The following is a 13,686-nucleotide window of genomic DNA, read 5'->3' on the forward strand; positions in this document are numbered from 1 at the left end:
TAGTATACAGATTGGTTCCTTAAAAGATAAATTTTAATATATAGAATAAAATCCAAGATGATTTTATTATTTTTTCACTTTCCCAAAACTTGTGAGCATGAATGCTTCTGAATCTGACCAATAAAGTTTATATTTTGGTCCAAATACATTATTAGACTAACTTGTATGATCAAGTCCAGCTTGATTATCATAAATCATAGACGTTAACAATTTACTCTGATTATCTGTTGCTAATATAGATGATAGATATCCAGTTTTTTCTTAGCTAAGAATTTACACAACTTTAGCTCAGAACCAGATTCAAAATATCTTCTTTAAACAGCTGGTCGTCATTTTAGGCTTAATCTAGGTAAATTATTTAATACTTTATTGAAGATCATACAAAACCTCCAAAATAAATAATGAAAAGAGTACGTAAAATCATTAGCCTCTGTGTGCAATACAGAAAATACATGTCAGTTCTGGACCAAAATAATTGCATTAAAATACAAAAGGTGATAGGAAGAATTAAAAGATTTGCCGTGACTGTTTTTGGTGGTCAGCTAGAACAAGCCAACAACCCTCGGTTATTTTGGAAAGTGAAGGTGGGTCTTAATTTGCAGATAAAGAATGTCTTCGGTAGTTTAAAAAAATATAAACTCTAAAAAAGCTTGTGAATCATATACAAAAGCAGCTATTTGAGACCAAGGTTGAACACCAGAAATTGTGTTAGCACCACCAGCAAGTACAGGGTCCTCTGACTCTTCCACCCTATCTTGTACAGAATGTGGACTTGAATGCTGTATACATGATTTACAGTTATAAAAATCGGTCTTGAGTACAGGGTTCCTGTAGGGTAGTCTTAAGCCCTAAGAGGCACCAAGCGGTTACAAAGGCTAGGTAACATGCTGGATCACAAGGTCCGACGATATAATAAATCTCGTGTTGCCTTATCAACTTTTTGCTGGTAGTCTTCCAATTTGTCAAGTATTTTCTGGGACAGCTATAAGAGAAAAGAAGGAAAGCATTACAGAAACAGCTCAACAATGGAAGAAGATTGAAGTTATTAATCACTTTGACTTCATCAAGTAGATTTCATCTAATAAAGAGTTAGCCTGTTAGCCACTCTGCTTCATAAAATCACCATTCAGTATAGGAGTCTCCTCTCTGATTCTATTGATAAAACTAAGCCTCTCTGTTACATAAACATTTCAATCTCATTTTCTTTTTTTTTTTTTTTTGAGACAGAGTTTTGCTCTTGTTACCCAGGCTGGAGTGCAATGGCGTGATCTTGGTTCACTGCAACCTCCGCCTCCTGGGTTCAGGCAATTCTCCTGCCTCAGCCTCCTGAGTAGCTGGGATTGCAGGCACGTGCCACCATGCCCAGCTAATTTTTTGTATTTTTAGTAGAGACGGGGTTTCATCATGTTGACCAGGATGGTCTCGATCTCTTGACCTTGTGATTCACCCGCCTCGGCCTCCCAAAGTGCTGGGATTACAGGCTTGAGCCACCACACCCGGCCAATCTCATTTTCTAAGAATGGAAATCATACCAGTATTTGTAATAAAAGGATCACTAACACTTTTTTTTTTTTTTTTTTTTGAGACGGAGTTTCGCTTGTTACCCAGGCTGGAGTGCAATGGCGCGATCTCGGCTCACCGCAACCTCCGCCTCCTGGGTTCAGCCAATTCTCCTGCCTCAGCCTCCTGAATAGCTGGGATTACAGGCATGCGCCACCATGCCCAGCTAATTTTTTGTATTTTTAGTAGAGATGGGGTTTCACCATGATGACCAGGATGGTCTCGATCTCTTGACCTCGTGATCCACGCGCCTCAGCCTCCCAAAGTGCTGGGATTACAAGCTTGAGCCACTGCGCCCGGCCTAGGATCACTAACTCTTTTCTCAGAACCAGAGATGCTGCATATGATTTTTTTTTTTTCTTTGAGACGGAGTTTTGCTCTTGTTACCCAGGCTGGAGTGCAATGGCACGATCTTGGCTCACTGCAACCTCCACCTCCTGGGTTCAAGCAATTCTCCTGCCTCAGTCTCCCGGGTAGCTAGGATTACAGGTGCCTACCACCATGCCCAGCTAATTTTGTATATTTAGTAGATACGGTGTTTCACCATGTTGGTTGGCAAAGCTGGTCTCGAACTCCTGACCTCAGGTGATCCACCTGCCTCAGCCTCCCAAATTACTAAGATTACAGGCGTGAGCTACTGTGCCCGACCTATCACACTGTATTTCAAGTACCTGTTTACCCTGTAGGGTCTGCCCTACCAACTAAATGCTTTAAAGGATGGACTGACTGCATGCCATTTCTCTCTGCATAATTAACATTTACATAGTTTCTCTCTCCCTCCTTTTTTTTTTTTTTTTTTTTTTTTTTTTGTTTTGAGACGGAGTTTCGCTCTTGTTACCCAGGCTGGAGTGCAATGGCGCGGTCTCGGCTCACTGCAACCTCCGCCTCCTGGGCTCAGGCAATTCTCCTGCCTCAGCCTCCTGAGTAGCTGGGATTACAGGCACGCACCACCATGCCCAGCTAGTTTTTTGTATTTTTAGTAGAGACGGGGTTTCACCATGTTGACCAGGATGGTCTCGATCTCTGGACCTCGTGATCCACCCGCCTCGGCCTCCCAAAGTGCTGGGATTACAGGCTTGAGCCACCGCGCCCGGCCTCCTTTTTTTTTTTTAAGATGGGGTTTCACCATTATGGCCAGGCTGGTCTTGAACTCCTGACCTCAGGTGATCCACCCACCTTGGCCTCCCAAAGTGCTAGGATTACAGGCGTAAGCCACTGAGCCCGGCCCTACATAGTTTCTCATTGCGTTTTCTTGACCATGTTGCTTAGATCCTTTGCCTTATCTATAAAGGGACTGGGCAGCTTAAGGGCCAAAAATGGGCTTTCGTCCTTCCTTTCTAATCTCTGAGAGCTGAACATCAAGCTGCAAGGTGTAACTGCTAGTACGGGGGCTTACAGAAGACGTCTCATGAAAGGGCTGACTTACTGCGATGTTGTGACTGTTGGCACTGTTCTCTCCCAGAGCGTGGAGAAGCTGATCAATAGAGGAGTACGGAAGCCACACCAATGGGGCTGTTGCGGACAGTGGAAACTAAAAGGAAAATATTTATTTGAAAACAGTCTGCAAAGTGTACCATTTCTTCTGGGTAGTTGCTTTCATAGGACTCTGTAAAATAAAATGCCCCCTTTTTGTTGAGACAGTCTTGCTCTGCTGCCCAGGTTGAGTGCTATGGCATGATCTCAGCTCACTGCAACCTCTACCTTCTGGGCTCAAGCGATTCTCGTGCTTCAGCCTCCTGAGCAGCTGGCTACAGATGCATACCACCACAACTGGCTAATTTTTTAATTTTATTTATTTATTTATTTATTTATTTATTTATTTATTTATTTTTGAGACGGAGTTTCACCCTTGTTACCCAGGCTGGAGTGCAATGGCGCGATCTCGGCTCACCGCAACCTCCGCCTCCTGGGCTCAGGCAATTCTCCTGCCTCAGCCTCCTGAGTAGCTGGGATTACAGGCACGTGCCACCATGCCCAGCTAATTTTTTGCACTTTTAGTAGAGACGGGGTTTCACCATGTTGACCAGGATGGTCTCGATCTCTCGACCTCGTGATCCACCCGCCTTGGCCTCCCAAAGTGCTGGGATTACAGGCTTGAGCCACCGCGCCCGGCCCAATTTTTATTTTTAGTAGAGATAGGCTGGCTAGTCGCGGTGGCTCAAGCCTGTAATCCCAGCACTTTGGGAGGCCGAGGCGGGTGGATCACGAGGTTGAGAGATCGAGACCATCCTGGTCAACATGGTGAAACCCCGTCTCTACTAAAAATACAAAAAAAAAATTAGCTGGGCATGGTGGTGCGTGCCTGTAATCCCAGCTACTCAGGAGGCTGAGGCAGGAGAATTGCCTGAACCCAGGAGGCGAGATCGCACCATTGCACTCCAGTCTGGGTGACAAGAGCGAAACTCCATCTCAAAAAAAAAAAAAAAAAAAAAAAAGGAGAGAGATAGGCTTTCACCATGTTGGCCAGGCTGGTCTTGAACTCCCAGCCTCAAGTGATCTACCCACCTTGGTTGCCCAAAGTAAGCCACTGTGACTGGCCAAATAAAATGCTTTTATTTCACAACAAGAAACTGTGTGTGTGTGCAGGTGCATGTACACAATGGAAACCCCCCTTTCCCCAGTTGGGAAACTTGTCATTTTCTCGGTTAAATTAAATTTATTTAAAAATTCTTTTTTTTTTGGTCTTTTTGATTTTTCCTTTTGTGGAGAATGGGGTCTCACTATATTGCCCAGGCAGGTCTTGAACTCCTGGGCTCAAGCTATCCTCCCACCTCTGCCTCCCTAAGAGCTGGGATTATAGGCATGAGCCACAGCGCCTGGTTATATTTAAAAATTCATGTCATTTCTCTCTCTTTTTTTTTTTTTTTGAGACGGTCTCCTTCTGTCATCCAGGCTGGAGTGTAGTGACAAGATCATAGCTCACTGTACCTTCAACTCCAGGGCTCATGTGATCCTTTCGCCTCTGCTTCCCACATAGCTGGGACTACAGACATGTACCACTATGCCCAGCTAAGATTTTTCTGTTTTTTGTAGAGATAGGTTCTCATTATGTTGCCAAGGCTGGTCTTGAACCCCTGGATTTAAATGAACCTCCCACCTTGACCTCCCAAAGTGCTAGGATTACAAGTGTGACCTACTGCAGCTGGCTGATTTCATGAAGGTTGAAGAACCTGATTCTGTAGTTAACTACACCTGTTTAGACCTAGTTCTTCTATTATATTTACCATCTGTGTGAGCCTGTTCTTTCAGGGGTTAAAAAAAATAAAATCAAAACATTCCTTCATTAGGCTGCTATAAGGTTTAAGAAAATGCGTGGCCGGGCCTGATGGCTCAAGCCTGTAATCCCAGCACTTTGGGAGGCCGAGGCCGGTGGATCACGAGGTCAAAAGATCGAGACCGTCCTGGTCAACATGGTGAAACCCTGTCTCTACTAAAAATACAAAAAATTAGCTGGGCATGGTGACATGTCCCTGTAATCCCAGCTACTCAGGAGGTTGAGGCAGGAGAATTGCTTGAACCTAGGAGGCGGAGGTTGCAGTGAGCTGAGATCGCGCCATTGCACTCCAGCCTGGGTAACAAGAGCGAAACTCCGTCTCAAAAAAAAAAAAAGAAAAGAAAATGCTGGCTTGGAATGGTAGCTCATGCCTGTAATCCCAGCACTTTGGGAAGCCAAGGTGGGCAGATCACAAGGTCAGGAGTTCCAGACCAGGCTGGTCAACATGGCGAAATCCCGTCTCTACTAAAAATACAAAAATTAGCCAGGCGTGGTGGCGCAATCTCAGCTACTTAGGAGGCTGAGGCAGAAGAACTGCTTGAATCCAGGAGATGGAGATTGCACTGAGCCGAGATCATGCCACTCCACCCCGGCCAGGGTGACAGAGAGAGACTCCATCTCAAAAAAAAAAAACAAAAAAAACACCATTGCTTGTAGAGACTTAACACAGTACGAGCACACACGTAATACCATTTTGTTTACCTCTCTCCATTGAATGCTAACTAATGCCATAATATTTTGATAGAGAAAGATGAAACTCCTATTTTATAAATGGGAGACTAGAGATTCCTAGAGTGTCAAGATTTAGTTGTATAACTATATATAGTAAAGGTTCAATACACTAACATATAGTTCAAGTTGCTCTCAGATTCTGACCTTACGTAGCATGATAATAAAATGAAATGCCTAGGTCAGGTGTGGTGGCTCACGCTTGTAATCCCCGCACTTTGGAAGGCCAAGGTGGGTGGATCACTTGAAGTTAGGAGTTCAAGACCAGCCTGGCCAAGATGGTGAAACCCCATCTCTACTAAAAATATAAAAATTAGCTGGGCATGGTGACGGGCACCGGTACTCCCAGCTACTCGGGAGGCTGAGGAAGGAGAATTCCTTGAAGCCAGGAGGCGGAGGTTGCAGTGAGGCAAGATTGTGCCACTGCACTCCAGCCTGGGTGACAGAGCAAGATTCTGTCTCAAATAAAATAAAATAAAATATAAAATAAAGCTAGGTGTGGTGGCAAGTGCCTGCAATCATAGCTACTCAGGAGGCTGAGGCAAGATAATTGCTTGAACCCAGGAGGCGGAGGTTGTAGTGAGCGGAGGCTGCGCCACTGTGCTCCAGCCCGGGCGAAAGAGCAAGACTGTCAAAAAAAAAAAAAAAACCCAGCCGGGCGCGGTGGCTCAAGCCTGTAATCCCAGCACTTTGGGAGGCCGAGGCGGGTGGATCACGAGGTCGAGAGATCGAGACCATCCTGGTCAACATGGTGAAACCCCGTCTCTACTAAAAAGTGCAAAAAATTAGCTGGGCATGGTGGCACGTGCCTGTAATCCCAGCTACTCAGGAGGCTGAGGCAGGAGAATTGCCTGAGCCCAGGAGGCGGAGGTTGCGGTGAGACGAGATCGCGCCATTGCACTCCAGCCTGGGTAACAAGGGCGAAACTCCGTCTCAAAAAAAAAAAAAAAAAAACCCACAAAAAGGCCGGGTGTGGTGGCTCACGCCTGTAATCCAAGCACTTTGGAGGCCAAGGCGGGTGGATCACCTGAGGTTGGGAGTTCAAGACCAGCCTGACCAACATGGTGAAACCCCGTCTTTAAAATAAAAAAAAAACCACAAACAAACAAAGAAACCCCCCCCCCCAACCCACACACACACAAAACAATAAAAAAAAATGCCTATACAGATATTCCTCAACTTATGGTAGGCTTGTTTTCCAATAAAACTATCATCAGTTGAAAATATCGTAAGTTGAAAATGCATATAATACACCTAACCTAATGAACATCATGGGTTAGCCTAGCCTACTTAAGCATGCTCAGAACACTTAACATTAACCTGTAAGTTGGGCAAAATCATGTAACAGAAATGTTGAATATCTCATTAATTTATTGAATACTGTACTGCAAGTGAAACTCCGAATGGTTGCATTAATATTTTAAAGTATGGTTTCTCATAAATCTTCATCACTTTCAAACCATCGTAAAGTTGAAAAATCGTACCATCGTAAATGGGGGATCGTTTGTATATGCCTACCTCAATTCCAAAGTATTGATGTCCTTTTCCCAATACAGCATCCACATATTCTGACACCAAATCCACAGCTTCTTCTAAAAGGTCATAGTTCAAGTACAAACGGAGCAATTCAGCAGCATCAACCTTCTGTGAAAAGTCAGTGATTAAGAATATGTATCTATTTCCCTCTTACTTGGGTAATGACCAAAAGAACGCTGGCTGATTCCCTAACGTTTGTATTTCTCAAAATAATTAAACCAGTGCCTTGGTTTACTCATCTATATCTTAGTATAATAGCTGATAACAAGTTTGGGGAGTTAGGAAAAAAAAAATAGGTTGAATTCCCAAGAGCCGTTACTTCTAGGCACTTTAGGAGGCTCTATCTGTTGTTAAATAGCCTTCTTCCCCTCTTTTGTGACCTAAGATGTATTTTAACCTTTCTCCAGTTCAGTTTCCACAGGTGTAAAGTCAATAAAATTTTCCTGAATACTAAAGTGAAAATATAGTCACATGATAAGAACTATACAAATGACAAAAGCAAAAGAAGTTCAAAGAATCAACAACTTCAAATCTGAAGTCTCTATTTGGAAGAGCTCTATTAATTAAGTATGCTCTCTATATTCTGATTTGATCACAATCTTACCTTTATAATCTTAGCTGCCTTCCCTACTTATTTATTTTTTTGAAACAGTGTCTTGCTCTGTTGCCCAGGCTGGAGTGCAGTGGTGCAATCTCAGATCACTGTAATCTCTGCCTCCTGGGTTCAAGCGTTCTTTTGCCTCCGCCTCCCGAGTAGCTGGGGTTACAGGCATGTGCCATCACACCTAGCTAATTTTTGTATTTTTAGTGGAGATGGGGTTTCACCATGTTGGCCAGGCTGGTCTCGAAATCCTGACCTCAGGTAATCTGCCTGCCTTGGCTGGCTTCCCAAAGTGCTGGGTTTATAGGCTTGAGCCATTGTGCCTGGCCTCCTTTTTATTTTTCTTTTTTTGAGACAGCGTCTCGCCCTGTTGCCAAGGCTGGAGTGCAATGGCACGATCTTGGCTTATTGCAACCTCTGCCCACTGGGTTCAAGCGATTCTCCTGCCTCAGCCTCGAGAGTAGCTAGGACTACAGGCGCCTACCACTGTGCCTGGCTAATTCTTGTATTTTTACTAGAGACGGGGTTTCACCATGTTGGCCAGGTTGGTTTCAAACTCCTGACCTCAAGTGATCCACCTGCCATGGCCTCCCAAAGTGCTGGGACTATAGATGTGAGCCATTATGCCCGGCCGTTTTTGATTTTTAATAGGTGAAACAGTGGGAGTGGAGAAGGAACCAATCTGAAACTAGCTGTGCTCAATTCATTGTTAATACCACGGCACACAGACTAGCCATATTGTTACATTATTTGAAAAGTACTCCACCCACTCCTGAGAATTTTTGAGTTATGAATAGTAAATCCTATGTATAAACTTATTGTTCAGTGAATATAATAGTAGTCATTAACCTAATTACTAACATATGAAACTTCAAATCTAAACACACAGTACTACTGTGGAAATGAAATTGAATTTTTCTTACAGTTTTAGCTATGAAGAAAAGCTTTCCAAAGTATTTAAGTCAACATGTTCCCATAGTTATCACTTCATCTTTTTCTTTTTTTCTTTTTTTTTTTTTTTTGAGATGGAGTTTCGCTCTTGTTACCCAGGCTGGAGTGCAATGGCGCGATCTTGGCTCACCGCAACCTCCACCTCCTGGGTTCAGGCAATTCTCCTGCCTCAGCCTCCTGAGTAGCTGGGATTACAGGCACGTGCCACCATGCCCAGCTAATGTTTTGTATTTTTAGTAGAGACGGGGTTTCACCATGTTGACCAGGATGGTCTCGATCTCTCGACGTTGTGATCCACCCGCCTCAGCCTCCCAAAGTGCCGGGATTACAGGCTTGAGCCACCGCGCCCGGCTCACTTCATCTTTTTCTTTATGTATTTTTAAATTTAAACAGAGACGGGGTCTCCCTATGTTGCCCAAGCTGGTCTTGAACTCCTGTTGGCCTCCCAAAGTATGGGAATGACAGGTGTGAGCCACTGTAACCAGTCCATCTTTTTCCTTTTTTTTTTTCTTGAGAAAAGAGTTTCACTCTTGTTGCCTAGGCTGGAGTGCAATGGTACAATCTTGGATCACTGCAACCTCCATCTCATGGGTTCAAGCAATTCTCCTGCCTCAGCCTCCCAAGTAGCTGGGATACAGGCATGTGCCACCACACCCAGCTGATTTTTTTTTTTTTTTTTTTTTTTTTGAGACAGAGATTTTCTGTCGCCAGGTGCCAGGCTGGAGTGCAGTGGCGCTATCTCAGCTCACTGCCTTAGCCTCCCGAGTAGTTGGGACTACAGGTGTGTGCCACCATGCCCAGATAATTTTTTTTTTTTTTTTGAGATGGAGTTTCGCTCTTGTTACCCAGGCTGGAGTGCAATGGCGCGATCTCGGCTTACTGCAACCTCCGCCTCCTGGGTTTAGGCAATTCTCCTGCCTCAGCCTCCTGAGTAGCTGGGATTACAGGCACGCGCTACCATGCCCAGCTGATTTTTTTGTATTTTTAGTAGAGACGGGGTTTCACCATGTTGACCAGGATGGTCTCGATCTCTTGACCTCGTGATCCACCTGCCTCGGCCTCCCAAAGTGCTGGGATCACAGGCTGAGCCACCACGCTGGGCCCTAATTTTTGTATTTTAGTAGAGACAGGGTTTCACCATGTTGACCGGGATGGTCTCCATCTCTTGACCTTGTGATCCGCCTGCCTTGGCCTCCTAAAGTGTTGGGATTATAGGCATGAGCCACTGCGCCCAGCCTGATTTTGTATTCTTAGTAGAGATGGGGTTTCTCTATGTTGGTCAGGCTGGTCTCGAACTCCCGACCTCAGGTTATCCGCCCATCTCAGCCTCCCAAAGTGCTGGGATTACAGGTGTGAGATGCCAGGCACCTGGCCTCTTTTTAATCATCTCATGAAGTTATCTAGAATGATAAAGAGTAAAGGTTATGATCCACTTACCTTGTAGCTGTTTATAAGCCAATTAGGCAGAGGCACTCCATGAGATAAGAGCTTGTTGATTACACAGTGGTGATACAAGTTATTCTGGACTTTGTACCTTTCCAGGTAAGTTGATAATAGTCGCCATGCTTCATCTGTAGCACTTGAAAAAACAAAAAAATGACTAATGAGTATTACCTTCTTTTTTTTTTTTTTTTTTTTTTTTTGAGACCGAGTTTCACTCTTGTTACCCAGGTTGGAGTGCAATGGTGCGATCTCGGCTCACCGCAACCTCCACCTCCTGGGTTCAGGCAATTCTCCTGCCTCAGCCTCGAGTAGCTGGGATTACAGGCACGCGCCACCATGCCCAGCTAATTTTTTTGTATTTTTACAAGTGTTACAAAAGGAAGTAACACTCTGAAACCAAGTAAATATAGATTTCTGCCTGTAAGAGTACCCTTTCCTGATGATATGATACAGTAAGTCTTTGAGGAAGGGCATACAGAGGAGACATTCCATAGGCAAAGACATCCTAGTTTGGACAATAAATGACATGATGTCACCCTAATTATAAACTTCCCAGCCCCTACAAAAACTTAGCCAAAGAGAAAGAAAAAAGTGAAATGACCTATGTAGGATAACTTAATCGGAAAAAGACAGCTACAGCTTTGAAAAAGGCAAAACCACCCAGGGTTGGAGGAACACCAGGGCTGTACCTAGACTCCTTAGTGGTGATGACAGATGAGAGCTGATTGGCTGCTAGCCAGGCCCAGGCTTCTGCTTGTGCTGCCTCTCCTCCAAATTGCAATTTGATGCATCTGGAATGAAAACGGTTCCACACTTGAAAACTAAATGCTGAAATGTACCACTTTATTTTGCTAGTAAAATTAAAGAGGTAAGAGGACAACTTCATCTCTATTGCTGAATTCACTACTGGAGTATTGGCTCTTCTCTTCCTCAAGTCACACAACTGAATACCTACAGGGACATGAGTAAGCATTAAGAGACAATTTACTTCCAAGAGAAAATTAATGATAAAAAATCCTTTTCTTTCTTTTTTTTTAAACTAAGATGGAGTCTCACACCTTTAGTAATCCTAGCACTTTGGGAGGCAGAGTCAGGCGGATCACCTGAGGTTGGGAGTTCGAGACTGGCCTGACCACCATGGGGAAACCCCGTATCTACTAAAAATAGAAAATTAGCCGAGTGTCATGGTGCTTGCTTGTAATGTCAGCTACTCGGGAGGCTGAGGCAGGAGAATCACTTGAACCCAGGAGGTGGAGGTTGCAGTAAGCCAAGACTGTGCCACTGCACTCCAGCCTGGGCAACAGAGTGAGACTCTGTCTCAAAAAAAAAAAAAAAAAAAAGAATGTCTAAAGAGACCAACAGATGTCCTAAAGAACCAAACAGAACATATGTCTTGTTTGGAATGAACACCATCATTTAACTCAGGTTATCTGCTCTTCGGAGTTCTCAAAAGAAACTACGAATCAGTATTTTTTTTCTTTAAAGTAAAATCATAAACGACTAAAATTTTAAAAAAATCATTTCACAGATTTAAACAAAAATACTTCTTCAAAACACAAATGATATGTAGGTTACTTGGCTTATGATGACTGCCTCGCACCAAGCAAGAGGATAATATATTTACATTAGAAAAGAGTATAAAAAGATAATTTTATACATACTTGAAGGCAAGCCCTTCAAAGACTGGTGTTAAGGGAAGCTTAAAAGTCTGACAAAGTGATATGGCAGTGTCGAAGAGGCCCGCCTGAACCAAGAGAGTGACCATCTCCTCTGCTGATGCACTTCCTGTGAAAATGGAAAAAGGTTATTTAGTGTAGCCAAGGTATACACAAATAAAACCAAAGATTTTGCTTGGTTGATGAGTATCTCTGAGTAACAACCCACGCTTTATGTTGATCTAGTGTGCTACATACACTGCCTGGACCTAAAATGTGCCATTGGTACTGACAGGTTAGAGGCTTTAACTCTGAATTCCTACCGGCAACTGCAACCGCTGATGGATCATGCTGAGCTAAAGTGAGGCGGATGCGAGCCAAGGAACACTCTTTCTCCAGATCTTCCAGTTCCAGAATTTCAATTTGTCGATTTGCTATATACATCAAAGAAAAATATTTTCAATTCCCAAAGAATAAAGAAGTATCCATTAGATTAACTTAACCTATCAATTTCCACTGAACATTAAGGAACATTCAATCTAATTTCTAAATGCATGAAGGAAGGAGAAAACAGGGAACTCAATAAATGCTAACTTAAACAAATTAAGCAATAGCCCAAGTCAAATCAAAGTATTTTAACAACTGCAGTTGAGGAGGTGCTTACAAGGTACTACATGTAATTTCATTTAACTTTTTTTTTTTTTTTTTGAGACGGAGTTTCGCTCTTGTTACCCAGGCTGGAGTGCAATGGCGCCATCTCGGCTCACCGCAACCTCTGCCTCCTGGGTTCAAGCATTCTCCTGCCTCAGCCTCCTGAGTAGCTGGGATTACAGGCACGTGCCACCACGCCCAGCTAATTTTTTGTATTTTTAGTAGAGACGGCGTTTCACCATGTTGACCAGGATGGTCTCGATCTCTCAACCTCATGATCCACCTGCCTCGGCTTCCCAAAGTGCTGGGATTACAGGCTTGAGCCACCACGCCCGGCCTCATTTAACTCTTTAAATATTTTTTTTTTCCCTTGGAATCGGAGCCTTGCTCTGTCACCCAGGCTGGAGTGCAGTGGCACGATCTCGGCTCACTGGAACCTCCACCTCCTGGGTTCATGCAATTCTCCTGCCTCAGCCTCCCGAGTAGCTGGGATTACAGGCGGCACCACCATGCCTAGCTAACTTTTGTATTTTTAGTACACACAAGGTTTCACCATGTTGGCCAGCCTGGTCTTGAACTCCTGACCTCAGGTGATCCACCCATCTTGGCTTCCCAAATGGCTGGAATTGCAGGCATGAGCCACTGTGCCCGGCCTCAAAAAATTTTTTTTGTCCAAGCTGGAGTGCAATGGAGCAATCTTGGCTCACTGCAACCTCTGCCTCCTGAGTTCAAGTGATTCTCCTGCCTCAGCCTCCTGAGTAGCTGGGATTACAGGTGCACGCCATCAGGCCTGGCTAGTTTTGTATTTTTAGTAGAGATGGGGTTTCTCCATGTTGGTCAGGTTGGTCTTGAGCTCCTGACTTTGGGTGAATCACCCACCTCGGCCTCCCAAAGTGCTGGGATTACAGGTGTGAGCCACTGTGCCCGGCTAATTTTTCTACTTTTAGTAGAGATGGGGTTTCACCATATTGGCCAGGGTGGTCTCAAACTCCTGACCTCAAATGATCCACCTGCCTTGGCCTCCCAAAGTGCTGGGATTACACCCATGAGCCCCTGTGCCCAGCCAACTTTTTTTTTTTCTGAGGCGGAGTCTCACTTTGTCATCCAGGCTGGAGTGCAGTGGCACAATCTTGGCTTACTACAAGCTCCACCTCCCAGGTTCAAGTGATTCCCCCATCTCAGGCTCCGGAGTAGCTGGGATTACAGGCACACGCTACCCACACCCAGCTAATTTTTTGTATTTTTAAAACAGAGACGGGTTTCACCATGTTGGCCAGATGGTTTCA

General features: G+C 44.2%; 1 protein-coding gene across 2 annotated transcripts in view; it reads right to left on the minus strand.

Moving 5' to 3' along the window:
* The window catches only part of NUP160 (nucleoporin 160), a 76,016-nt gene continuing 62,330 nt past the window's right edge, over positions 1–13,686 (minus strand). Inside the window, exons 30-36 of one of the 2 annotated variants that reach the window (XM_039471226.2) lie at positions 12,073–12,183; positions 11,756–11,879; positions 10,784–10,885; positions 10,089–10,230; positions 7,082–7,207; positions 2,987–3,091; positions 1–982 (exon numbers count right to left, since the gene is read on the minus strand). In XM_039471226.2, coding sequence (XP_039327160.2) covers positions 893–982; positions 2,987–3,091; positions 7,082–7,207; positions 10,089–10,230; positions 10,784–10,885; positions 11,756–11,879; positions 12,073–12,183 — 800 coding nt within the window. In that variant the 3' untranslated portion in view covers positions 1–892. The remainder of the gene's footprint in view (positions 983–2,986; positions 3,092–7,081; positions 7,208–10,088; positions 10,231–10,783; positions 10,886–11,755; positions 11,880–12,072; positions 12,184–13,686) is intronic. The other variant, XM_074401469.1, reaches the window with a different exon arrangement.

The sequence above is a fragment of the Saimiri boliviensis genome, chromosome 6, assembly GCF_048565385.1.
Source record: "Saimiri boliviensis isolate mSaiBol1 chromosome 6, mSaiBol1.pri, whole genome shotgun sequence".
Taxonomy (NCBI): Eukaryota; Metazoa; Chordata; class Mammalia; order Primates; family Cebidae; genus Saimiri; species Saimiri boliviensis.